This window comes from Eleutherodactylus coqui, chromosome 8 (genome assembly GCF_035609145.1).
Source record: "Eleutherodactylus coqui strain aEleCoq1 chromosome 8, aEleCoq1.hap1, whole genome shotgun sequence".
Lineage (NCBI taxonomy): Eukaryota > Metazoa > Chordata > Amphibia > Anura > Eleutherodactylidae > Eleutherodactylus > Eleutherodactylus coqui.
Window position 1 is genome coordinate 189,932,275 of NC_089844.1, and position 27,981 is coordinate 189,960,255.

The window sequence follows — 27,981 nt, forward strand, 5'->3', positions numbered from 1 at the left end:
GACCACGAGAAGGTTCCTCACAGAATTGACAGCTTGTAATACTAGGGGTGACCGCTGGGAACAGAAAGTGGTCACCCACAGACTATGGTGTCACACGATAAGTCGCCATACACAAGCACTAGATGGTGGATGGAGCCGCAGCACGTGACATGCCGCCGTCCACTGTCAGCGCTTAACGTCATCCTGCTCTTATTTCCGCTCTAATGGAAACTACAAGTCCCGGCAGGCTTGGCGGTGATGGCTGTGAGAGCGCGTGCGCCGCCTCCTGCGTTGGCTCTGTTCCGGTGTCCGCACGTATGTCCTGCTCGCCGCTTTCCTCCTGTCTATCTCGGCTGGCGGCGGCGGTGGAGGACCCGGGGGGTCTAGGAAGGGCGCTGAGTGAGCTGCGGAGCCGCCATGTGTCCCGTGCGGGGGGAGCCGGGCTGTTTCGGACGGAGGGCGGCCTCCCTCTTTTGCTCGCACTCTTCACGGACCCCGCGCGGGCTGCGGTGCTCGGCAATTCGCGGCGGAACCTGGAACTGGCTCTCAGTCTGCTAGCCAATAGCTGCACAGAAGCGGGAAGCCGCGCCCAGGTGAGTCACGCCCACTGCTGTCTCATTGGCTCCCTGTCGTGTCAGTCAGTGAAGATCCCGCTGAGGTTGCGAGGCGCCCCCTTGTGGTGAGGTGCTCACCGTCTGGTAGCCTGTATTCTGCCCTGACTCTGCTCTGTTCTTGTTTTCAGGTCCGGCAGCTCGGAGGGATCCCTGCTCTCGGTGAGTGATGTCTGCACAGCTCCTCCTGTCCACAGTGATTCTCCGGCCACCACTGTTTAGCTTTTGAAGATGTACTATAAATGGTCTGTCGTATGTTAAGGGGTTCACATCAGCCATTGATGCTGAGGTGCCCGGGGAGCAGCCGTACTGACGCCTGCGTCGCTGCTTGCGGAAGGAGGTTCCATAGCAGGTGTGGCCGCAATAACCGAAAGAAAGCGCTGCAGGCAACACGCATTCTTGCATCCAAAAGCTGGGCAGAAACCCGACGGACCCCATTATAGTCAAGGCCGTCTGTCCGGCGCTGTTCGCTTCCATCCTGAGATGACGCTGCTCGGCCGTGGGGATTCCCCTTTCTTGCTCCCCAAACAGAGTAGCCAAGTGAAGCCCTGAGTGCAGGGGTGAAGCCCCCTACCTGTAAGGGCAACGCATCGACCAGATCACAGGAACATGCGGCCAGTAACTATTGCGATGACCGTTTTGGCACAGGTTACTATGTCGCACACAGGATGGCGCTGTTTGTGCCTTCTAGGCACTTGCCAGATGGGATCTGTAGTGAGAAGTGTGCGGGTTTACTGCGAGGGGCCGTCTGCAACTTGCAAAAAGGCGCCAACGTTAGCGTAAACCTGGCACAGATCCCCTGTTTGTAGGAGAGTCTGGACTTGTACAGGGGCGTCTGCACTGCTGTCAGCTGCAGGCTCCGCCCCTCTGGTATATACTAATGACCACCTGTCTGTGAGTTATAGGTGGTGTCACTGTCATGTGATCAGTAACCGTGGCTCTAACCTCCGCCACTGATCATATGACGGGGACGTCCTCACAGGTACTGAAACATACAGAGCCATGTGATGTCACTGTCATGAGATCGGTCGCGTGGTAGTGGGGCGGCGGGGTGTGACGTGGGTGGGGTGTGTGGCGGCGGAGCGCATGTGTGTGTGTGTTTGAACCCCTTCGGCCCCCTGCACACGAGCGGAAATTCCGTGGCGGGATTTCCCACGGAATTTCCACCGCTGGAAGCCTGCATAGGATTGCGTTAACAAACGCAATCCTATGCAGATGGCCGTGTGAAATCTCGCGCGGCAAACAAATCGCGGCATGCGCTATTTCTGTGCGGGGCTCGCAGAGCCCCGAACAGAAATGTCACTCACCCGGCCGTTGGCCCCGCTCTGTGCATGCGCCGGCACATGAAAGATCCGGGGCCACGGGAGCGGGTGAGTGACACGCTGCTCTCTGCAGGAGCTCGGGCCGGATCCAACCCGCCCGTCTGCAGGCGGCCTTCCTTGTTGGCCCAGAGGAAGGCAAGAAAAACCCAATGAGCTAATTTAGCTCATATTGGAGGGAAAAAATTATTTCCTGACTCCATAATAACAGCCAGAGTAATCCCTGGATCAATGTTTGAGATGAACAATACCGTCGCAGTCCTGGGTATAAGCAGATCATGGGAGAGATCCTTGTATTGTCCCCTCATGTATTTATACATGGTTATTTGGTCGCCCCTTAGCCGTCTTTTTTCCAGGGTAAATAATCCCAGTTTTGATGCCTCTCTGGGTATTCCAGTCCCGTCATTCCATGTATTAGTTTAGTTGCCCTTCTTTGAACCCCCTCCAATACAGCAGCATCTTTCCTGAGCACCGGTGACCAGAACTGTGCGCAGTATTCCATGTGAGGCCTGACAAGTGCCTTATATAGTGGGAGGATAATGTTCTCGTCCTTCGCCCCTATACCTCTTTTAATGCACCCCAAGACTTTATTAGCTTTTGCAGCAGCTGACTGGCATTGGTTACTCCAGTTTAGTCTACAATCCACTAGTACCCCCAGGTCTTTTTCCATCTCACTTTTCCCTAGCAGTGCCCCATTTAGTGTATATTGGTAACATCCATTTTTGCTGCCCATGTGCATAACCTTACATTTATCAACATTGAACTTCATTTGCCATTTTTCTGCCCAAGCCCCCAGCTTATCTAGGTCCGTTTGTAGCCGTACATTGTCCTCCGTTGCATTAATTATATTGTATAATTTTGTATCATCTGCAAATATTGATATTTTGCTGTGCAGCCCCTCTATCAGGTCATTGATAAATATATTGAACAGAATGGGGCCCAATACTGAACCCTGTGGCACCCCATTAGCGACGGTGGCCCAATGGAGTACAAACCATTTATCACTACATTAGTGTAGCAGAGGTGTGTGTTGTACGTGTAGCAGAGCTATCTATTATGTATCAAACACACTAGAGGCGCATTGATGGTGAGGTTATCACTAAAGCAGCAGATCTAGACAGCAGCCGTGTTCTTGCAGGACCTATGATGTCACTGTCATGTGATCAGTCACCGGGGGCTGTGATCACATGACGGTGACATCATCACAGGTACTTTCATCTGTGCACTGAATGAGGGATTATGGGCAGACTACATTCCCCACAAACCACAGTTACTAGGGATACAGCAGTACTATGTCATGCAAACATGTCACCACAGAGGGTTCACCGCTGCAATGCAGCTTACATGACACAACGACAAGCCACAATTTCTCCTCAGCCATCAGCTGAAGTTCGTAAATCTTAAAATGAAATAGTTTGACCAACTCCAATCCCTTTCACTATATTAGTAAGTGGCATATTGCGCCACCAGAAACACTGGTACTTGTACATCTATGAATGTAACTCGCAGCAGTAGAGAGATAAGCTGCTGCCGATACCTGCTGACCGTTCCGTGGCTCCGCTGCTCTGCACTTGGTGTGGCTCTTCCCTCCCTTCCGGTCCTCGCAGCACCTGCACTCGGTGTTATTGTATTTTGACGCCTCCAGAAGTTAGGGGTTTGACAGGAGGAACACCCCTCTCACACCCCCAGCTCCCGATAGGGTCAAGGCTGCAAGGTCCTAGCAGCAGCGTGTGCATAGATTACTGCGTGCCCTGCTGCCTTAGGCTGACAGTTACTTCTTTTCTTAGCCTTACATTATGAGCTGTAAATGCCGTGTTCCCGCTGTAACATGGCAGCATTAACATCTGATAATGTAAGCCTAAGAAGAGAAGTAACAGTCAGCCTAAGGCAGCAGGGCACGCAGTAATCAATGCACACGCTGCTGTGAGCGACCAGCTGCCGCAGCCCCTGTGCTGCTCGTATGGTCCGACGCCGGGACAGCCGTCCGATGGCTACCTCACAGCTGTGTCTTGGCACCCGCTACGGCTGCTCTGCTCCCTGATGGCAGCTCCCCCGCTCAGCTCTTCCAATATTGCCACTGGCCGTGCATGTGCTTCGGCGCCGGGACAGGCAGCCGGACGCCGTTTCCTCTCTGCTGTGTCCCGGCTGTCAGCTGCGTTCTGTGATGATGGCCGCTCATCGCTCCTAATGCTGCGGCACTCCACGCTTGTGGTTCAGAGCTGGGAATCTTTAGTGGCCTTCCAGGACCTACAGGCCAACCAGATTTGCAGCCAATCACGTTCAGGGGGTGTAATTTTTAGAAAATGGAACATGCTGCATTATTGTCACGCGCATAAAAAGAAATGCAGTTCTGAAAGCCCAATGCAAATGAATGCAGATTGAGTAATTGTTTTTTTTCTACATGTGGAATATGGAAGGTTTACAGAGCATATTTCCACCTGTGTGAATGAGGCCTTACTGTGTAGTGCTGGATGGCAAGGGGGTCAGCATGGTGTTTCACGGAGACTACATTACAGCGCTAGGGTGCTACATGATTAGTGCGATGGCAGTTGCTGCCAGGTCTTAAACGCAGCTCTCTTGTGTTGCAGTTGGCATCCTGCAGTCGGTCTGCATTGATTCCATATGGAACAGGGTCTCTCGTGCGCTGGGAAACTTGGCCTTGGACCCCCAAAACAGTCTAATCATCCACCAATCAGGTGAGTTAACCGCACAGACTGGTACAGAGTAAATCTATCCAGTATATTCATGGCTGTCCCTATGTGCAAACAGTCCGTCTGTCTCCCCACCCCACGGCCTGACCTGCTCAATCCTCATTGGTGAGTTCAGTAGTTTCACACTCAGGTTTAACGCAGGCTGGAGTCTCCATACCCGAGGCTCAGAAGATGGTAATGACTCCTCCACTGTCGCCCTATTGTCACAGCCTTGTCCCGCTGGAGCACAGACACCAAGAGCTGATATGGTGGAGAAGACTGCATACCTATGAGAGATGAAGCAGGGGGTCTCGCTACAGAGAACCCTGGAAAACGGCCGTAATCACTGATAAAAACAGCAGATGGCAAGCAGGGATCTGCTGAGCAGCTTCAAGCTCTTTGTAAGGTGCAACACATCTCTAGCAAGGACTTCCCTCCAAACATCTCAGACCTAATATCCTGATTACCCCCCCATGTAATCTATATACAACCTGTCCCCTGAATACATCTCTGACCTAATATCCTGATACCTTACACATGTATGGAGAGGAGAGGTGTTATATATATATATATAACTTCTCTGACTAATATCCTAATACCCACCCAATGTAATCAATATACAACCTGTCTCACCATTCATCTCTGACCTAATATCCTGATACCCCCCCCCCCCCACATGTAATCTATATACAACCTGCCCCCCAATACATCTCTGAGCTAATATCCTGATACCTCCCACATGTAATTGATATACAACCTGTCCCCCCATACATCTCTGAGCTAATATCCTGATACCCCCCCCACATGTAATCTATATACAACCTGTTCCCCCATACATCTGACCTAATAGCCTGATGCCCCCCACATGTAATCTATATACAACCTGTCCCCCCATACATCTCTGACCTAATAGCCTGATACCCCCCACATGTAATTGATATACAACCTGTCCACCCATACATCTCTGAGCTAATATCCTGATACCCCCCCACATGTAATCTATATACAACCTGTCCTCCCATACATCTCTGACCTAATATCCGGATACCCCCCCCCCCCACATGTAATCTATATACAACTTGTCCCCCCATACATCTCTGACCTAATATCCTGATACCTTCCACATGTAATATATACAACCTGTCCCTCCATACATCTTCTAACCTAATATCCTGATACCCCCCACATGTAATTGATATACAACTTGTCCCCCCATACATCTCTGAGCTAATATCCTGATACCCCCCCACATGTAATCGATATACAACTTGTCCCCCCATACATCTCTGACTGAATATCCTGATACCCCCCACATGTAATCTATATACAACCTGTCCCCCATACATCTCTAACCTAGTATCCTGATACCCCCCACATGTAATTGATATACAACCTGTCCCCCCCCCCCCCCCCATACATCTCTGAGCTAATTTCCTGATACCCCCCACATGTAATCGATATGCAACCTGTCCCCGCATTCATCTCTGACCTAATATCCTGATACCCCCACATGTATGGAGAGGACAGGAGATATATAAATTTACTTCTCTGACTAATATCCTAATACCCACCCAATGTAATCGATATACAACCTGTCCCACCATACATCTCTGACCTAATATCCTGATACCCCCCCCCCCCCACATGTAATCTATATACAACCTGTCCCTCCATACATCTCTGACCTTATATCCTGATACCTCTACATGTTATCTATATACAACCTGCCCCCTATACATCTCTGACCTAATATCCTGATACCTTCCACATGTAATATATACAACCTGTCCCTCCATACATCTTCTAACCTAATATCCTGATACCCCCCACATGTAATTGATATACAAGCTGTCCCTCCATACATCTTCTAACCTAATATCCTGATACCCCCCACATGTAATTGATATACAACCTGTCCCTCCATACATCTTCTAACCTAATATCCTGATACCCCCCCACATGTAATCGATATACAACTTGTCCCCCCATACATCTCTGACCGAATATCCTGATACCCCCCACATGTAATCTATATACAACCTGTCCCCCCATACATCTCTGACCGAATATCCTGATACCCCCTACGTGTAATTGATATACAACCTGTCCCCCCATACATCTCTGAGCTAATATCCTCATACCCCCCACATGTAATCGATATACAACTTGTCCCCCCATACATCTCTGAGCTAATATCCTGATACCCTCCACATGTAATCTATATACAACCTGCCCCCCCCCCATTCATCTCTGACCTAGTATCCTGATACCCCCACATGTATGGAGAGGACAGGAGATATATAAATTTACTTCTCTGACTAATATCCTAATACCCACCCAATGTAATCGATATACAACCTGTCCCACCATACATCTCTGACCTGATACCCCCCCCCCCACACACATGTAATCGATATACAACCTGTCCCACCATACATCTCTGACCTGATACCCCCCCCCCACACACATGTAATCTATATACAACCTGTCCCTCCATACATCTCTGACCTGATACCCCCCCCCCCACATGTAATCTATATACAACCTGTCCCTCCATACATCTTTGACCTAATATCCTGATACCTCTACATGTTATCTATATACAACCTGTCCCCCATACATCTTTGACCTAATATCCTGATACCTTCCACATGTAATATATACAACCTGTCCCTCCATACATCTCTGACCTAATATCCTGATACCCCCCACATGTAATATATACAACCTGTCCCTCCATACATCTCTGACCTAATATCCTGATACCCCCCACATGTAATTGATATACAACCTGCCCCTCCATACATCTCTGACCTAATATCCTGATACCTCCCACATGTAATCGATATACAACCTGTTCTCTGAATTAGTCTTTCACTCATTATTACTTCAGGTTTGCCTTTTTTTTGCCTACAGAAGCGTTTAGTACGCGGCACGCGAGATGTAATGGCGCTATAAGTAACGTGTCTGCTCTGCACCCCCTTACAGCTCCTTTACAATGGGTTTTGATGCTGACTGAACCTTATCATAATGATAAAATAAGTAATTTACTACTTTGTGCCTCATTTTGCAGTTTGATTCAGATTTGACCATCTTGAGTGGTTTTGGGTGGGTGTAGTTTTGGTTTTCACCTCTTGATTTGTCAATTTGTAGGCGCAGTCTCTACTTTGGTGCAAATTCTACGAAGTTCCCAAGATGGCGGCTGTTTGCTGAGCTGTTTGCGAGCTCTCCGTATCCTGGGGGATTCTCCGGCACACAGACTTTCAGTTTGTGAACAGGGAGGACTGGCCCCTTGTGTTCAAATGCTGACTTCTCCAGACCCCGATCTTGTGTGCGCTGCCGTGCGGGCCGTGTATGAGCTGAGCCGAGGCTGTTCTCTGGACTGTGCCGAACAGCTGAGCCCCGCCGTGCCCACCCTCATAGTACTATGCAGTGGAAAGGAAGTAAAAGTGACTGTTCATCAAGCTTCACTTGGAACTCTTTCCAATCTTTGTAATCAGGGAGCCCTGCGGCCGATGCTTGGCAGTGCTGGGGCCATCAAACTACTTATAGCTGAAGTCAAGGTGTTACTGGAGTCTCCTACTCGATGCCTCCCATTTGTGAGATCGCTGTGTCTGTGCTGCCGAGAAGCACTAAATCGTCGCAGAGTCAGAGAGTTGGGAGGATTGGAACTCCTTCTAGATATACTGTGCAACACTAACTATCTGTCTGTGCACCACAAAATAACCACTGCGTTCCTACACTACTGCCATGACCCTGCTGCCCTTGCCGTTCTTGGCTCCGGAGGCCTCGCACCTGTCTTAGCAAGAAGACTAGAGGAAGTGGTGTCGGCTTTGGAGGAACGAGGTGACTTGTGCTGCGTAAGGGAGATGGCCGATGGAGTGGAGGACCCTGGAGCTGCTTCTTTTGACTTCCCGTTGGAACCCACAAAGACGAAAGACCAAGGAGGGACATCGGGGGAGAGTCTGAAGTAAGAGGGGGGAGGGGGTTGTGAGCTACAGCAGGTGACTACAGCCTCCTCTGGGACATGCAAGTAAAGCACACAAAGGTCTGTTCCAGGCGCCATAATACAGCTGCATGTTAACCACTTCCTGTCCCAGGATATTACGTCCTGGTTGGGAAGAGCTTCCCGCGAATGGACATTAAAGGGGTTGTCCCGCGAAAGCAAGTGGGGTTATACACTTCTGTATGGCCATATTAATGCACTTTGTAATGTACATTGTGCATTAATTATGAGCCATACAGAAGTTATCAGAAATTATTCACTTACCTGTTCCGTTGCTGGCGTCCTCGTCTCCATGGTGCCGTCTAATTTTCAGCGTCTAATCGCCGGATTAGACGCGCTTGCGCAGTCCGGTCTTCTTCTTTTCTCAATAGGGCCGCTCGTGCCGGAGAGCAGCTCCGTGTAGCTCCGCCCCGTCACGTGCCGATTCCAGCCAGCCAGGAGGCTGGAATCGGCAATGGACCGCACAGAAGCCCTGCGGTCCACCGAGGGAGAAGATCCCGGCGGCCATCTTCACCAGGTAAGTAAGAAGTCACCGGAGCGTGGGGATTCAGGTAAGCGCTGTGCGGTTTTTTTTTTTTAAGTCCCTGCATCGGGTTTGTCTCGCGCCGAACGGGGGGGGGGGCTGTTGAAAAAAAAAAAAACCCGTTTCGGCGCGGGACAACCCCTTTAACTTGCATCCTATGGATGGCACGGGTTCAGAAGCGGAGCCTGTGCCATCCAGGCACGATAGAAAATACTGATCTCTGCTGTTTAAGCCATTACAATTTTTCTTTGATTATGGCATATAAAGGATTCACAGAGGGGAGGGATCTCCTTCCGCCATCGGACCGCTGTGTTGCCGTGGCAACCTCAGGCCAGATAATGGCGTGTGGGTCTGCCATGGCCTGTGATGCTTATGAATAACTGTAATGCATTATCAGAGCAATTGTAGGATTGCATGTTCAAGTCCCCTACAGTAACATAAAAAACAAAAAAACCCACAATTGGTATTATTGCATTGATAATGACCCGTACAATACATTGAATACACTTTTCATCCTTCACGGCAAATGGTATAAAAAGAAACAATAAAGGAGCAAAAATGTTTCTATTGTACCTCCTAAAAATGCAGTAAGTGATCAAAAAAAGCCATATAAATGGTACCAATAAATACTATAGTCCATCATGTCAAAAACAAGCCCTGGCAGAGCTCTCCATGAAGAAATAAAAATTAAATTATGAGACCTTGAATGCAGCAATTAAAACCCTTATGTTGGATTATTATTATTTTTTTTTTATTTAAAATTAAATGTTGGTATTTTCATAATCCTCCCAAGCTGTAGCACCAATTTATCATGTTGCTTTTTGTTATCCCTGATTTTAAAAACAAAAAAAACAAACCTCACATGCTGCCAGGAGAAGGTATACCTGTCCATGTCTTGAAGTTCTGTAGTGTGGATGTGTGCGCAAGTGCTGGCCGGTGCCACATGCATAGTATAGAATTTTTTTTCCTCTTTTTAAACTCCTGTTTTATCCTGTGCAATCCACGGCCTGTCAGCATTGTCAATTGCGGATGCGCCACAGATCGGACTGCTTCCATTGATTACAATAAATAAAGTGTGCTGCGTTCCACCCCCCACCCCCCATCTGCAAGTGGAAACTGCATTTGATTTCCGCTCGTGAGCATGAAAAATCAGTTTTCCATAGCATGCTATAAAGGGTTATTGCTGCGGAATACGGAGTGGAATGCGCGCTCTAGATTCCATAGCAAAAACCTGCCCGTGGATGCGAGTCCTCATTTGCATATTACCCAGAGGAGCATGGGTGGGCTAATAAGTCTCCTCACTCACCTTCTTGATGCTCCCTAAGCAGAGATGTTGTCCCTCCCGAAGCATTACATACTAAATGGGAAACCACTGGGGACACAGACATGGAAAAGGACTTGGAGATTTTAGTAAACTGCAAGCTTAACTGGAGCAACCAGTGTCAGGCAGCTGCTGCCAAGGCAAATAGGATCATGGGGTGCATCAAAAGAGGTCTAGTAGCACATGACGAGAACATTATTCTTGCACTTTACAAGTCACTGGTCAGACCACACATGGAATATTGGGGACCGTTTTGGGCACCGGTACTCATAGTGGTCTTACGATCAGTCTGATGTTTATGTAAATTCATGGAATAGTAGAGTTGGAAGGAACCTCCAGGGTCATCGGGTCCAACCCCCTGCTCAGTGCAGCATTCACTAAATCATCCCAGACAGATATTTGTCCAGCCTTTGTTTGAACACTTCCATTGAAGGAGATCTCACCACGTCCCATGGTAACCTGTTCCACTCATTGATCACCCTCACTGTCAAAGTTTTTTTCTAATATCTAATCTGTGTCTCCTCCCTTTCAGTTTCATCCCATTGCTTCTAGTCTTTCCTTCTGCAGATGAGAATAGGGCTGCTCCCTCTACACTGTGACAGCCCTTCAGATATTTGCAGACCGCTATTAAATCTCCTCTTAGCCTTCTTTTCTGCAAGCTAAACCTTCCCAGATCTTTTAACCGTTCATCATAGGACATGATTTGCAAACTAGCAGTAGAAAGAGGTGCTGCACTCAGGAGCTCATATCCACTTCAAGCAGATTTCAAAAAGTCCAAAAGGTTATGCTTATGCTTGACAAAGGCCATTTAGGTTGAAATGTCGCATATCTGTTTGATACTATGGAGTAACAAACCTTTTGAACTTTTTGAAAAAAGCTTGAAGTGGATATGAGCTCCTGAGTGCAGCACCTCTTTCTACTGCTGGATTCGTCACTGAAGATCTGTGGGTCAACTGTCATTATTTTGCTGGCACCTAACATATTTCTCCCCCACTGTGTGGATATTTACGGTGTGTCGCTGGCTGCTTTTTCTTCTTGGACTGTGATTTGCAGACCACTCGCCATCTTGGTAACTCTTCTCTGAACTTGTACCAGTTTGTCTGTCTTTTTTTTAGAGTGAGGTGCCCAGAACTGGACACAGTATTCCAGATGAGGTCTGACTAAGAAAGAGTAGAAGAGGATAATTACCTCACGTGATCTAGACTCTATGCTTCTCTTAATACATTCTAGAATTGTTTGCTTTTTTGGCTGCTGCATCACATTGTTGACTCATGTTCAGTCCTTGATCTATTAGTATACCCAAGCCTTATTTACATGTGTTGCTGCTCAGCCAAATTCCTCCCATTCTGGATGTGCTTTTTTCATTTTTCTTGCCCAGATGTAGGACTTTGCATTTCTCCTTGTTAAATACCATTCTGTTAGTCGCCGCCCACTGTGCAAGCTTTTTTTAGATCTTTTTTTTTCAATACTTTCCCTCTCTTCCCTAGTGCTAGCTATCCCTCCTAGCTTTGTGTCGTTGGCAAACTTGATCAGTTTCCCATCAATTCCCCCCCCCCCCCCCCCCCCTCCAGATCATTTATAAAAAATGTTTACTTGGAAATGTGCAGGCTTGCAATGTTCCATGAATGCTGAATGATAAACTGTGGAGGGGCTATCCAGGGATATCCCCTCTGTGATGAACCGACTGCGTTCCAACAAGGCGTGACATGGTATTGCACCTGGCCAGTGTCGTCATAGGCTTGCTTAATTATTATAATGAAGCAACAGCCCTTCCCTCACCTATAACCTCACCAGCCGCAACAACATGTGGCTCCTTGTTGGAATGCAGCTAGAAATGGCTGGTCCATCTCCAAGGTGCCGGTAAGGAATTGAAATCCTCTTTTTGAGTTCCTCGCTGATCTAGGCATGTCTACATGTGGTATCCATCTGTCTCCATACCGATCTTTTTGCCTCTTTCTTCCAGATCTTGGCTGTTATCGGAAGGTTACATTAACAGTTTGGATGAGCTACCGCCAGATTGGATACAGGAGCGAGATAACCGAGACATCCCTACTGGTGGATCTAGTAATAGAGCTTCTTCCGATGCTCTCGACACTTCGACCTCTTCGGAGGAGAAATATCTTAAACCTCCTACACCGGTGTCTTTGATCTGCCGCCCGCACTTCTCCTCTCTCTCTTCTGTACAATGTCAGTCCCCCATGCAAGAAATACTGGCATCACAGTGGCCGTTGGGGACCTGGTCTCCTCAATCTGAAGTCTGGGGTCCAGAATTTCCAGTTCTGCTTCTTTTGTCTCGTTTTTCTCAGTTGTCTGATCCAAGTGCTTGTTTGGTCTCGCATCCAGTATTACGAGGTCTTTTGACTTATATCACTTGTCACCCCCAACCTTCGAGTCGTGCTGCTAGGCTTCTGCAACGTCTGACCTGTGACCCTTCTTGCCTGGAAGCATTTATTAGGACAGGAAGTATCTGCACTCTTAGAAGCCGACTGCTGCTGAACGAGTCACCAGATGGAGATGCGGAGCACAAAATCCGGCACCCAGAGAGGGCAAAAGAGCTGGGTAAGAATGAAAAAGGGGGGAAAGGAAGACAAATCTACATTGATGAACTGGGGAATTTAATGGAGGTCGAAGCTTTACAGATAGTGCTCCAAGTGTAAGACCACATTGACACGGGCGACGAGTCGCGCAATTTTGTCATGTTGTGAGAATGCTACAAATCACATGTATGTAAACCCCATGTTTTCCTATGGGTTAATTCACATATGCGATGTTTTGTGGCATGCAACATCCCGACACAAAAACCTTGTGGCCGATGTTTTCCTATGGAGCCTTTCTTTGTTGCGTCGCGCAAACAACGTGATGTGTTTTGGTTTTTTTTGTTTTTTTTCCATGCTGTGTGATACAACTTTAACGGTAGGAAATCCTACTGTCAAGGCCATAACCTAAGCCCTAGCTGCAGGAAAAAAAAATAAAACACACATCACCTAAGAAGCACTGTCAGTGCCGCCGCATCTTCTCCCCGCTCCCTGGCACTACTCTTTAGTTCTTGTTGCCGGGGATTGAAAAATCCTGCCTCCTGGAAGTGCTGGCTGTGATTGGCCTTTCATAGCCATTCGTCAAGTGTTTGCTCTGACTGGCTAAGCGTCATCCAATCACAGCCGGTGGGACTTTTTCAATCTCCGTCCAGAAGAGATGATTATGCTAAAATACCTGGCCTTGCCCGAGTTAATCTGATACAGGTGTTGACATGTTGTTTGCATAGAAAACTTTATGAAGTCACGGTTACTTTAGAGTAATCGAGTAATAAAATATTTATACACATAGAGGAGCGATAGATTCTCCTCAGGCTGCATGTACTGATGTCCCTCTGCAGAATGTGCCACCCCCCCCCTCCCACTCTCCTCATTTAGGACCAAAAGAATGCTCATGCCAAATTTTACGATTGTATAATGGGAAGTTACATTAGATAGGGGTGCACTTACTTTTGCAATTGGAATTGAATAATTGAGTTGTGACTCCTTTACTTTTCCTATATAGGACCTAAAGAATGGTCATGCCAAATTTCATGTTTGTATGACACCGGGAAGTTACATTACGCAGGGGTGCCAATACTTTTAAAATTAGCATTGAATAAGAGTTGTGAACCCTTTACTTTTCCTATTTAGGACCTAAAGAATACTCCTTCCAAACTTCATGTTCGTATGACACTGGGAAGTTAGAGAATTAGTAGTCAGTCAATGAGGGCTTTCACCTTTTTATATCTATTTTTTATATATTTTTTTCTCTCTGCAACTACGGCTTATATTTCTAAGTTGTACCACTTTGTAGTGTTACAAAATCGCTGTATCGCCATGAGAAACTGCAGCGATATCGCATGGACCAGCGATGCAATATCGCTGCGTGTTTGTTTTTTTTCTCGCGGTGATGCCGTATCGCCCGTGTGAACAAGGCCTAAAAGACGACAAAATTGAGGCTGTTTACAACAACCAGAGGGAAAGTTGACCCCTTACTTTTTTTTTTCTCCCCACTTTCGAAAAATCATAACTTTATTTTTCCATTGACATGGCTGTCTGAGGCTGAGGACTTGTCTTTTGTGGGATGCATTGTGCATTAAATGGTAACATTGAAAAATACATGTAATGTACTAAAACTTTAGAAAATTAAAGCAGTTTTGCCATCTTTAGGTGGCGGGTGGGGGGTGACACTTGTTTTTTATGGCGTACACACTGCAGCAAAAATTACAACTTTATTCTGTGGCTCAGTACAATCACAAAGTTACCAAATTATTATTATATTTAATTTTTTTTTTTTTTTTTTATTTTTTGCTGTACAGTTTAAAGAAAAAAACTAAATCTTTGGAGGGGGGTGACTTTTTCTGCAGCCATCTTCTGACAGCCATAACTTTTTTTTGGAGACTGGGTGATCAAAAGAGTGCAATTGTGGCGTTGTGTAATGACGACGGCGGCGGCGACGACGACGACTTGTTTGCAGTAACTTTTTTTGAAAAAATTTTACTGTTTTTGTCCCCCCTCCCCCACCTGTTCTCTTTTAGAGCACACTTCTTCAATTTGCGATCGCTGTGGTTGCTCATACAATACATTGCAATACCATAGTATTGCATTATATTGTATTCTAACAGTCTATCAAGGCACATCTTAATAGGTGATCATTCATTGCAGCCCTGCCATGACAACCAAATGGCAGCTTAAGATGTCATTGCAGGGGGGTTTGGGACCCCCGACTACTGATAGGGGACATTTAAATGCGTAACAGCCATGATCAGCATGAATAGTGATTGTGGCTGCTGCATGATGGAGTCTTTGACAGCCTGCACATGGCAGGTATGGAGTGGAATCGGCTCCTTATTCCATTTTATACAAACTTCGTGCTGCATTACGTAACTATGTCATGGAGCACTAAGTTATTGCATCTGATTTATATTAATCTTTATATAGTGCCAACTTATTCCGCGGCACTTAATACAATTTATACACAGAATTCTGTGCTAGCAACATATACAGTGAGATCTTCCTAGCGGTAGCAGATGGGAAGGGGTGCGGGATTTAGATCACAATGGAATTGTTTAGTATTAAAGGGTGGATAAATCTGCTTTGCTTTGTGGAGCACAACAATGTAAACGCTGTGTCTGCAGAGACATGGAGCCGGATTAGGACTCTGTCGTAAAGTGGACTGATTCATTGCTGTGACCCTTTTTTTTTCTTTTTTTTTTTTTACAGGCAACACACTTCTCCGTAATCTTCAGATTCAGGCGGAGTCACCCTTTGGCGTTGGGGTAATTACTCACATGTTGGTGTCAGGATCTCCAAATGAGAGACATCAGTGCGCTCTCTGCCTGCCCTTTATTTACAGGTAAATACTGGACTTCTCACTCACCAAAGGGGTTTTCTGGGATTCAAGTATTAATGACACTAAGGGCCCTCTTCCACAGGGCCAGCTGTTGGGTGCAGATGCCTGGCTGATCGTCCCAGCGATAATCAATCCGGTGCTCTTACACACTGATGAGCATTGATCAGTGAATGGAGACGGAGTGGCTGCTGATCGTTCCAGCGGCCTCCGTTCAGTCAGCAGGTAGTCGTTCATAAATGAACACCTGCCTGTTAAACGGGCGAACCCTCCATGTATAAACTGAATGATAAATGAGAAGTGAACAAATTCTCGTTCAGTCGGAGCGTGCCTTTACATCAAACAATAATTGTTCAGATTCCTGGTGGACGCTGCAATCTGGACAATTTATCATTCCGTGTAAAAGGGCTAGAAGGATCAGATTAGTGGGGGTCCAGCCACAGACACTACAACCATCGGGTGTTTGAAGGGGCCATGGCACTCAGGTGAGCACTTCAGTCTCTTAAGAATTATATATAGCACCAACATTTTCTACAGCACTGTACAAATCAGGGGGAACATGTACAGCTATCAAATGTTGCATACACTACAATAGGGGGGGGGGGGATCCTTGCTTACAATCTATAAAGAAATAGGGGTAGGATTTTTTTTTGTTAGGAACGCTCTTACAATCCGAGTAAATAGGGAAACGAGCTAACAGTAACATACATAGTAACATAGTTCGTAAGGCCGAATGAAGACAATGTCCATCTAGTCCAGCCTGTTAGCCTCCTGTGTTGTTGATCCAGAGGAAGGCAAAAACCCCAAGAGGCAATAGCCAATTAGCCCTTTTGGGGAATAAATTTCTTCCCGACTCCCTAATGGCAACCCCTGGATCAACCCCTAATCGTTCCTACCTGCCTATATACCCGGATTAACAATTAACCTAAGATTTATAACCTATAATATCCTTCCTCTCCAGAAAGACATCAAGTCCCCTTTTAAACTCCTCTATTGATTTTGCCATCACTACATCCTCAGGCAGAGAGTTCCACAGTCTAACTGCTCTTACAGTAAAGAACCCTTTTCTATGTTGGTGATGGAACCTGCTTTCCTCTAAATGTAGCGGATGCCCTCTTGTTACCTTCGCAGTCCTGGGTATAAACAGATCATGGGAGATATCCTTGTATTATCCCCTCATGTATCTATACATAGTTATTTAATCACCTCTTAGCCGTCTTTTTTCTAGAGTAAATAGTCCCAATATTGATAGCCTCTCTGGGTATTCCAGTCCTCTCATTCCATGTATTAGTTTAGTTGCCCTTCTTTGAACCTCCTCAAGCACTGTGACATCTTCCCTGAGCACCGGTGACCAGAACTGTGTGCAGTATTCCATGTGGGGCCTGACAAGTGCCTTATATAATGGAAGGATAATGTTCTCGTCCTTCGCCCCTATACCTCTTTTAATGCACCCCAAGACTTTATTAGCTTTTGCAGCAGCTGACTGGCATTGGTTACTCCAGTTTAGTCTACAATCCACTAGTACCCCTAGGTCTTTTTCCATCTCACTTTTCCCTAGCAGTGCCCCATTTAATGTATATTGGTGACATCCGTTTTTGCTGCCCATGTGCATAACCTTACATTTAGTAACATTGAACTTCATTTGCTCTTTTTTCTGCCCAAGCCCCCAGCTTATCTAGGTTCTTTTGTAGCCGTGCATTGTCCTCCATTGCATTAATTATATTGTATAGTCTTGTGTCATCTGCAAATATTGATATTTTGCTGTACAAGAGGAACAAAATGGGGGCCGGAAATATAACAATGAAGCAGGGACTCGCATGGTATGATGGTGATATCCAAAATGGATGCACCACCATACCGGAGGACCAGGATTGCTTTCTGCAATAGGAAAGATGAGTCTTCGAAGATGAGCTGCCCTGTCTGTCCGCCAAGTCTTGGGACCACAGCAAACAAGAAAAAAGGACTAGCCAAAAGGTGATTAATATGATTTCCAGTAGAGGAGCAACGGAAGTGACCCACCACACTTTAATCCTTTCAGTGGCACTCCCAGAAATTTTCCGGGACCAGCTCCACTGCCCATATTGATATAGCCCGGAAGATTTCTGGGCTATGTTTTACTATGGGACCGTGGAGAACGCTGTGGCATTGTGTTCTGCCCACACCACTGCAGGACTGGGAGATATAACCTATCTGCCGACAACTTCCCCCTTTATTTTTTCTTTTAACTCCTACACGTTGCCACCGAGACCATCGGCCTGTCAGAAGCCGGCCGCTAGTCCCCATGGCAGGGAGAGCTTGTAATCGGCTGTCAGATGATAGCCAAGCACCAGCTCTTACAGCAGAGAACAGAGAAAACCTCGCATCTCTGCTGTTTAACCTTTTACATGCCATGGTCTGTGCGACCGCAGCATTGTAAAGGACTAACAGAGGGAGGGGGCTCCCTCTGTCCCCATCTGAGTCCCCGCAGTGTAATTAGGGGGTCCTGATGGGTCTCTGTGACACCTGGAGGCTTGAATATAGCCTCCGGGTCTGACAGCTAAATTAGGCTATGACGCTCAGACTCTGTGTCATAGCCTGTTTAACACCCTGCTGTGCCTCAGCATAGCAGAGTATTAGAAGTATAAGAAAATAAGTATTAAGCAAGTCCTCTAAAGGGACTAAAATAAAAAAAAAACAAATTGGTAAAGTAAAAAAAAAAATAGTAAAAAAAAATTATAAAAAAATAAAAACTCCAAAACCCCACCTTTCTCTCTTTACTTTGTAAAAAGAAAAGTAAAAAATTAAAAGCAAAATTACACATGTGGTATCTCTGCGTTCGTAATTACCCAAAGAAGGAAGTTAGTACATTATTTAATCAGCAGGGTGCACTGCATGGAAAAAAAAATGTAAAACATGTCAACAATGGCTAATTTAGCCTATCTCCTCATGCAAAAAATGGAATAGAAAGTGATCAAAATGCTACACGGATCAAACAATGGTACTAATATAAAAAGTACAACTCCTCCCGCAAAGTAAAAACTCTTAGACCATTCCATTGATTAATTTAAAATATGAAAGTAGCGAAAAAAACTATTACAATTTGGTATTGGCATAATCGTACTGTAATTATTTTATTATATTATACAGCTCAGAGAATGCAGTGAAAAATTAAATAAAAAGTATGCCAGAATTAGAGTTTGTTTACCTTGCCCCTAGAAAAAAATAGAATAAAAAGCAAACCTTTGAAAACATTTTTTTAACCCTTTCCAATCCAATTTCTATCCTGGTTTTCCTAGGGGGCTTATTCTTTTTTTTTGCCGTTACACAACGGCGCTATCTGCTGGCTAAAGCCAGTACTGCATGAGGTGACACGTTGGCTAGGCTCCAACAGCAGAGAGGCTGGCAATATACAGTGAGAGAACCCCGACGGATGTCTTCCAACATCGGAGCTGTACAGCCTTAAATCATAATGTCTTCAGAGGTCAGACAGTGGATTGGAAAGGGTTAATGTACAAAAATAGCAAAACATAAAAAAAACTGTATAAACTTGGTATCGCCAAGATCGTGTTGACTCAGAATAATATCACATTATTTATTCTGCATGCTGAGTGCCGTAAAAATGAAATAAAAGCAATTTGCAGGAAGACTGGGGAAACCCAGTCTCCCTACAAATTTTTTTTTTTACAAAAGTTATCCAATACATTATATATAGCTAAAAATGATGCCATTGAAAAAATACAACTTGTCCCGTAAAAAAAACAAGCCCTCATGCGCTGTGTCAATGGAGAAATGAAAAAGTTATGGCTCTTGTAATGCGACTAGAAAATGAATTGAAATTAAATGCGTGGCTGATTTATTTATTATTTTTTTATTTTTATTTTTTTTAAACTGCCCTGGGTGAGCAGACAGAGTGGTAAGAAACCAGACACTGAAAAGGTTAATAGAAGACAGGTCTCATGGAAGAGTAAGACCCCAATTAACTAGTTTATTTATTTTATATCGCATTCCTAGAGTCATAACCTTTTAATTTCTCATCCATATCATTAGGGGATGCAGCTGAAAACTGTCGGTATAGCTACTGCTACAAGAGGCGATCCTAAGCAGAAAAGTGTTAGCCCCTCCCACTAGCTATACCCTCCTGCAGGCACCAAGCTGACCAGTTTTCGCTTATGGCCCTTTTCCATAGAACGATTTTTGTTCAGAATCCTGAGCTCCCATTGGATTCTGAATGACAATTCAGTTCCTGCATGCTGAAAACTGGATGACACGCCGATAAGTGTACACAGCAGTCGATTACTTTTGAACGACTGTCTACTTACTGTGAATGGAGGCTGCGGGGGAAGAACGCTCTTCGGCCTGCTCCACCTCCATTCCGGTCGCGCTGTGAGCGACGCCAGCGAAACTCACTCCTGTGTAACAGCTTTACTGGGCCGAACATTGTTTGTCCCACAGCTCGATCCATCTAAAAGGATCAGTAGTGTCCGTACGAATCAGACCTATTTATCGCCAATCTTCAAGAACCTCTTTGATTCGAGAAATACAGGGAGTCTGGGCTCTCCCCGTTACCCCATCGAGAAGGGTGAACAGAACTAGCCATTCTGTTGCCAGCCCTGACCTCAGAAAAAAATAATGAGGTGCATCCAAGCATTGATTTGCAAGTGACCCACCAGGTATAGTGTCCCCCTTTTGCTGGAGCACTCCTTTACTCCTTAAAGGCAGGCAGATTACACTGCTGGAGCTTCGGAATCTGTCTCTTTTTTTCACGTAAGTTTTTTTTCCCCTGCATAGAGTTGAGTATTCTTTTCCCCTCTCCTGACCACTACAACTCCCATCCTCTCACTAGGGGAACAAACAGGCTGGCCAGAAGCTGCAGGACTATCCCCTACATCAGGGTGAAATCTTAGGCCAGTACCTCTTGCATCTCTTTGAAGTAAGATGCTGGTTGTTCACCTTTTCAGGGTGGCCCTTCAGGTCGGCTGGATTGATTCTAGCCACCCTGCAGTTAGTGAAAGGTTGTAGCTACCTATTCCTACAGGGATTCTCCCTTACATAGCTTCAGGGGCATGAACCATACCGCAGTTGTCTGCAAGAGGTCCCGCAAGGCAGAAAAGTGCCCTCGAACAACTCTGTCGAAGGAAAAATAAACTAGACTTAATGGCGGTCAGAAGATGGCGACAGAATTTCTTATTTTTCTTCCAAAGATATTTTATTTATTAAAAGCAGTACATTTAAAATCTCTCAAGAAACTTGGTATCTTCGTAGTTGTACTGACCCACAGAATAAAGGTGTCCCGTCAATTTGCCGCAGTGTGTACGTCATAAAAACAAGACCGCCCCAAACATGGCGGAATTTGTTTGGGTTTTTTTCCATTTCACTCTACTTAGAAATTTTTACGTTTTCGGTAATTATATGGAACATTAAATAGTACAATTTGAAAAATACAACTCTTCTTGCAAAAAACAAGTTGTTATATTTTTTTAAAGTGCAGAGGCGAAAACAGCAATGAAGAACAATGGCCGGTCCTTAAGCAGTTAATCATATATTTTCACACGCACAGCACCCTGTAAAGGCCCATTTAGACGCAACGATTATCGCTCAAAAGCCATCTTTCGAGCAATAATCGCTGTGTGTAACTGCACTTACATTGTGCAGTTTTCGTTAAGCCATCATTCATCGTTGTCTTTCAGCATGCTGCAAGACAACGATGAGCCTTATCAGGGATTCACAGCAGGATACAGCAGATACTATTGTTTCAGCTGTATCCCGCTCCCTGATGACAGCTGTGTATGAAAAACAGCAGTCCAGCTCTGTTCTCCATACCTGGCACGGAGCGCTCGGCTATATAACAGCTGGGCACTCTGTGCAGAAAACATCTGGATGCAGAAGACAATCGGGGACACCCTGCATCCTCCGCTCCGAGCACTCGGCTGTATAACTGCTGGGCGCTCGGAGCTGCGGAACAGCTGGATGCAGAAGACAAGCAGAAACACCCCCCTTGTCTTCTGCATCCTCCGCTGGCAGCGCAAGGTGATCGCTCATTTTGGGCTGCAAATGACACTACGATTATCGCTCACTTGAGCATCATCTTTTGAGCGATAATCATTGTGACTAAATGGGCCTTTAGTCAGGGAGCTCTTACACTGAGCGATTTATCATGCGTATGCAAATAATTCAGTTGTTTGAATGGGAATGACTGAACGATCAGTATTTAAACAAAACGATTAGCAAATGAGCCCACTATTTTCATGCTTGCATGAAATAAACAAGAGGCAAATGAATCATCATTGAAATGTCGGCTGCATTCATGCTGAAGGATTATAATTAGAGATGAGCGAGCGTACTCGGAAAAGCACTACTCGCTCGAGTAATGTGCTTTATCCGAGTATCGCTGTGCTCGTCCCTGAAGATTCGGGTGCCGCTGCGGCTGACAGGTGAGTCGCAGCGGGGAGCAGGGGAGAGCGAGAGGGAGAGAAAGATCTTACCTCCGTTCCTCCCCGCTCTCCCATGCAGCTCCCCGCTCCGTGCCGGCACCCGAATCTTCAGGGACGAGCACAGCGATACTCGGATAAAGCAAATTACTCGAGCGAGTAGTGCTTTTCCGAGTACGCTCGCTCATCTCTAATTATAATTCAAATTAGAATAATCCAGCGACTATATATATATTTTTTTTTAAGAAATTTTTTTAAAATTGTTCCATGTAATATCGCCCTCCATGGCAGAACAATATTAAGGATCTGAGTGTGACCCGATCTCTCTCAATTCCAGTAAGTGACTTACGGGTGCAGTCACAATGGGGATTCTTGCTGCTGACTTTCCAAAGTGGAAAAACTGCAGTGCATGTGCAGAAACTACACAAGTGATATGGAGTTTGCCACGGGGGTCAACGGTGCATTTCAAAAGTTGAAATTCGCTGCCAAAATCCGCATCAAAAATTGACAAGGTAGAGGGTGCAGCGTACATTATATAACGTGAACTCCAAAAGTGTGTAAATTTTTTTTTTTTTTTTTTAAATCTCATCCACATGACTTGTACTATTCCGCTGCAAAAATATGCACATTTCCACCTGGTATGAAGGTACACTATGGTTCTGTTTATGGACTGTTGGCCTTGTTTGGTTTGGTTTGCGTCCCCCGATACTATTTAGAAAATTTTGTCCATGTGTTTCAATTCTTCTGATTGGCTTATCCAGGGTCTGCTCCTAACATTGTCCTATCTCTACCCTGCATTCTAGGAAACACTCTCCCCATCAGCAGCCGCTGCTTAGTGGAGCTCTTCAGCTGGTTTTGGAGACACTGATGGTTTCTTTGGATCCAGTATTTTTCTTCCATGCTTCAGAATGTCTTTCCTCTTTATTAACCCCTAAGGATTACTCAGTCCCTGACACATCCCCCTCGTTGTCCTCCCCAAAGTGCTCTTACCTGGAACTCCTTTCTCAGGGCCAGGGAGATATGGTCTTTGTCTTGGATGGAGGAGACCGTGTAGCGGGTAGTAGAGAGGCAGTTTCTAAAAAATGTGACGTCTTCAGAGCCATGTTGCAAGGTGGCTATTTGGAATCCCAGCAGTATGAGGTCTGTGTGCGTGAAGTTCCTTCCTGTGCCTTCTTACCGCTGCTCCACTACCTTCATGGTTGTTCCCAAGAATCTTTGTGTCCTACTTTGCAGGGACTAAGAAGTGTGTCAGGTGAAGAGCTGTCTCAATCTCCACTTGGGCATACAATGGCTGCTGCTGGCAGGTTCCTGTTACCTGATCTACAAAGCTTGCTGGAAAATGCAGTACGAGACTGTCTATTAAGTTTGGAGAGTCTGCCCTCTGTCTACAGCTTTGCAGAGATTTATGAAAGTGCTCCACTTAGAAAAGACTGCTGCTCATATCTCTTACGAGGGCTTCACCCCCCGCGAAGAAGAGCACACACTCTTCTTCAGTTGTGTGAAAGGGCTCAAGACAAGCAGCGGCTTTCCCAGGTCCTAGAAGAACTTGTCCAAGACAGAAACTAAGGATGTATACTAGGATGGCCCTTAACTATAGGTAATTTTCCAAAAGTTAAACTTTTGTGCGCCCACCCCTTAATCCTGTTCCAATCAACAAAAAAACGGGCCTTGCAATACTTCAGCTCAATCGAACAACTATGCAACTCTCAAACGCCTTGAAACTGGAACATGGTATGTGCATTACGCAATGATTAATTCAGTTCGAAAGCGTTTTACTCTTCCCCAGCTGGACCCCTTTTTTTTTTTTGTCTAGTGAAATTTTTGTGGATACATAAATTAATGTGGGGTTTTGTTGATTAAATCAGTGCCGATAGAAAATCTCTCCTTTTTTTTTTTTTTGTTTTTTTTTTTTTAAAGGAAGCAAAATCATTTTTGTGTAGAACGTACCTCTTCAGTTTATTTTTTTTCTTCTTCCTCTTCACCTTTTTGTCTGCTTCCAGCATCACTTGAGCCATATTTGCCTTAACCGCTATTGGAACATTGCCATCAAGTAAGGATAGAGCCACAGTTTTGGGAACTAAGTACCAGTGATAGTTGGACATTTTTTTGCCGCAGCTTTATTGTTTTCCAGAACAATATCCTGATGATTTATTATTTGACAAATGAATAGGAAATCATGATAAGGTACTTTTAATTGCGTCTGATGACTGAAACCAGGCTGGAACGTACACTTGAGCAAGAAGAATACATATTATTCTCAAAGAGTTCTTTTTCTTTTAAGATAACTAAAATTGATCTTGAAACTGGTATATCTTGAATGCATTAATTGCCGTTGTCATCCACCTAGCATGACTTGCAGCTCCTGGTATAGGAAAAGATATAATGTAGCAAAGCAATGCTAATTAAATTAACGAAAGCTTGCATTAATTGCCTTTACTAATGCTTACAAGTGATTTATAAATAAAATCTATAAAAATTTTTTTTTAAATAAACAACCTGGGCTTAAATTTCAAAACTTTATGGTCAATAAGGGTCGCATCGTAGTTGTCTGATTGAATTAAAATTTTGCACAGTGTTTTTTTTTGCTGATTGGAACGAGTTAGAGGGATGGAAGCTAAGCTCGCAGGGCTGTTTCAGACGACCGTATATCGGCCGGGTATTTACGCTGGCCGATATACGACGTCTCTGTCTGCAGGGGGAGGAGGCTGGAAGAGCCCGGAGCAGTGCTCTGAGCTCCCACCCCCTCTCTGCTTCTCTGCACTATTTGCAATGAGAGGGGGTGGGGCTAAGTTTCCAGGAATTAGAGCACTGCTCCCAGCTCTTCCAGCCTCCTCCCCCTGCAGATAGAGATGCCGTATATCGGCCAGCGTCAATCCCCGGCCGATATAGGGTCGTCTGAAACAGCCCTTAGAATGTTGAAAAATAAGGTCCACCCTAATACCAAAAAAATTAAATATATATATTTATTTATAATTTACAATTTTGTTTACTCACTTCACAAAGCTTCAGAATTACTTATGGTGCCTTGGCCAGTCTTCCAATTCACCTACCTCTCAGCACTTTCTGCTCCCCTTGCCCTCTATGTACCCTACTGCGTAAGATATCCTCCTCTCGGCTGCTCTGTCACTCTTGGTGTAGGACTTCATCGGTTACAAGCGTGGCCCATATTGGGTGTAGAATAAACATTATCCATATGCATTGTTTGTGTGCAATTATTTTTTTTGTACAAATGTTTGATTTCAAAACAAGATTTAATAAAACCTTACAAAAGGGACCAAAAAAACTTGGAAGTTTTAGAAAGAAAAAAAACTAAGGCAATGGCTTAGTAGTGCAGAGTGGGATCATGTACTTGTAAATGAGGAGTGGTCAACGACCTATTATGTGAGTTATGTAGTGAATTTTAAATGTCCAGGTCTCGGTCCTTGGTCCCCCTCTCTTCTCTATCTATGCTGCCCCAATTGGACAAACCATCCACAAATTTGGCCTCCAATACCATCTCTACGCTGATGACACCTAACTATACACCTCCTCTCGTGAGATCTCTGAACCATTCCTCCAAAATATCACCGACTGTCCGCTGTCTCTAACACTATGTCCTCCCTTTTTCTCAAACTAAACCTCTTTAAAACTGACCTCCTTGTCTTTCCACCTTCTAACCGACCTCCCCACAACATCTCCATTCCATCATAACCCCCAGGCGGCATGCCCGATGCCTTGGGGTCACACTGGACTCTGACCTCTCCTTTGCCCCTCATATCCAATCTCTAATCACTGTAGGGTTCGAGAGAAAAAAAACTAAAATATAACTTTTATTAAATATTACTTTAAAAGGGAACTTGGAATACAAGTTTCCGAGGGACACACAAAAAACATAAAAAAATTGCTCCCCAGCGGGTGATCCCGACAGTGCTCTAGTGAGGGATGACGTATTTCATGAAGAGCAATTAGCTCCAGTTTAGTACGAATAAATGTTACGGCTTTGACGATAGTCAAAGGCTACCCTGTAATGCAAATGGTGTAGCTATAGCCGTTTGATTAAAGGGTCAACCAGACTAGTATATTCAGAGTTTACGCAGAAATTTCCTTGGTCTACTGATAGATAATTCCTTGGTCTGGTTTGTGCCTGGGATATGTATACTTTCCCTTTTATAGCACCCTTTCTAGTTAGGACCAGATGGAAATTTCTACTGAAAGGAATGTTACCCTATCAGGAGATGGTGCACGGGATATAGATAAATCCCTGTTTTGTGCACAATCTAACTGCTAATCACAGGGACTATGGGTAGACTCCTTTCACGAAAGAGGACGATATCGATGGACCGTACTTAACAGAAAACAGCCATAGGCTGCATATAGAGGATAAAGACGTCGCTTTCAAATGAAATCCGCGGTTCAACGCGTTTCTGCTGCAATCATCGCAGCGTCATCAGGAACCTATTTCCTAGCAGTACATCAGACAGAAAGGTAGAAATATCCTCAAATGCTAAACAGTAGCGCAAGCCAAACTGTAGCTAGAGATATAGAGAGGAGAGATAGAAAATGCTATCACTAAGAAGGATTAGAAATTCCCCCAGAGATTCTCCCCTCAAAATAAAAAAAGAGCAGAGTGGTAGCAGCACCAGCCCTTGTGGTAGGCTGGCGGCTAATGACCCATTGTGTGTCTCAGAGGGGTTTAAATAGTGGAGTGGTTCCTCCCCTAATTAGGTTGTCTGATGTTTTTAACCAGTGGGGTTTCAACTTGGTGTAGCTCCGCCCAACAGGGCGTTCTGTATCCAAGAGTAAAAGAAATGAAAAAGGAGGGTGGAGCAAGACCCAGTGAGGGTAGTGGAATATTTATGGAGTGCAAAGAGTTTTCAATGATTGAGTATTTTGAATGGTGGAGGTGCTGCCAACCAGATGACGCTCCACCAGTGTGGGCGTAAGTGTAGCGAAAAGGATGTGAAAAGAACTGGTATGGAGGCGCAACACTCTAAGCTACTGGAAGATGTAGATCAAAGTCCAATGTGTGATGGTGAAAGCACTTCTTTTTTATTATTGGTTTATAAGGTTAAAGCATTTTTTTTCTCCCCTGTCCTCCTGCACACAGGACCTCCGACACATTCTATACATCTTTGGAATCGTGTCACCCCTAGGCATCCTGTTGTCCTATCCAGCCGAACTGACGAAGGGGTTCTTCCCCGAAACGCGTATTCCATTGCTGGTTTTTAATTTCTGAAAAAATAATAAAAAAGAAGTGCTTTCACCATCACACATTGGACTTTGATCTACATCTTCCAGTAGCTTAGAGTGTTGCGCCTCCATACCAGTTCTTTTCACATCCTTTTCGCTGTATCCAAGAGGGCTTTGCCTGCATGAATGACAGAGATAATAAAGAGCTTACACAGAGGAATGTATTATGCAGCAATTCAAGATCTCATGTGCTCCTTGCAAAAGGGAACTGTTTCGGTGCCGATTTTTATTTCAGCAGCAAACGGCTGTGCTATAACCATGCCGTTGCTAGGGGGCTTGGAGTAGCGTCCCACGTCACCGCGTGGTCACGTGTACCTGGTTGGCCATGTGATCCAACGCGTGACGTCAGCACGCTGTATAGGAAGAATGACAGGATCTGTTTACACTCCGCGCCGTCATGTGCGCGCTGTAGCGATACTATGACCGGGCGCATCGCACGGTCACATGCACGCAAATCAGAACAGCGGACCCGCTTTAGGGGCGTGGAGTAGGCGGAGTGATTTCATTCACCATATTGTTCTGTCGATGACAA

General features: G+C 45.3%; 1 protein-coding gene across 1 annotated transcript; it reads left to right on the plus strand.

Moving 5' to 3' along the window:
- On the plus strand, positions 1–25,435 carry ARMC5 (armadillo repeat containing 5). The gene is made up of 7 exons (XM_066577139.1): positions 1–572; positions 722–752; positions 4,498–4,605; positions 7,753–8,569; positions 12,413–13,008; positions 15,687–15,819; positions 23,024–25,435. Exons 1-7 carry the CDS (start codon positions 204–206, stop codon positions 23,784–23,786), a joined length of 2,817 nt encoding a protein of 938 aa, XP_066433236.1. The 5' UTR covers positions 1–203; the 3' UTR covers positions 23,787–25,435.
- The last annotated feature ends 2,546 nt before the right edge of the window (positions 25,436–27,981 follow it).

Coding starts and splice junctions, on each gene's coding strand:
- ARMC5 (XM_066577139.1), top strand. CDS start 204: ATGGAAACTACAAGTCCCGGCAGGCTTGGCGGTGATGGCTGTGAGAGC. Junction 753..4,497: donor CGGAGGGATCCCTGCTCTCG/GTGAGTGATGTC, acceptor CTTGTGTTGCAG/TTGGCATCCTGCAGTCGGTC. Junction 13,009..15,686: donor AGAGAGGGCAAAAGAGCTGG/GTAAGAATGAAA, acceptor TTTTTTTTACAG/GCAACACACTTCTCCGTAAT.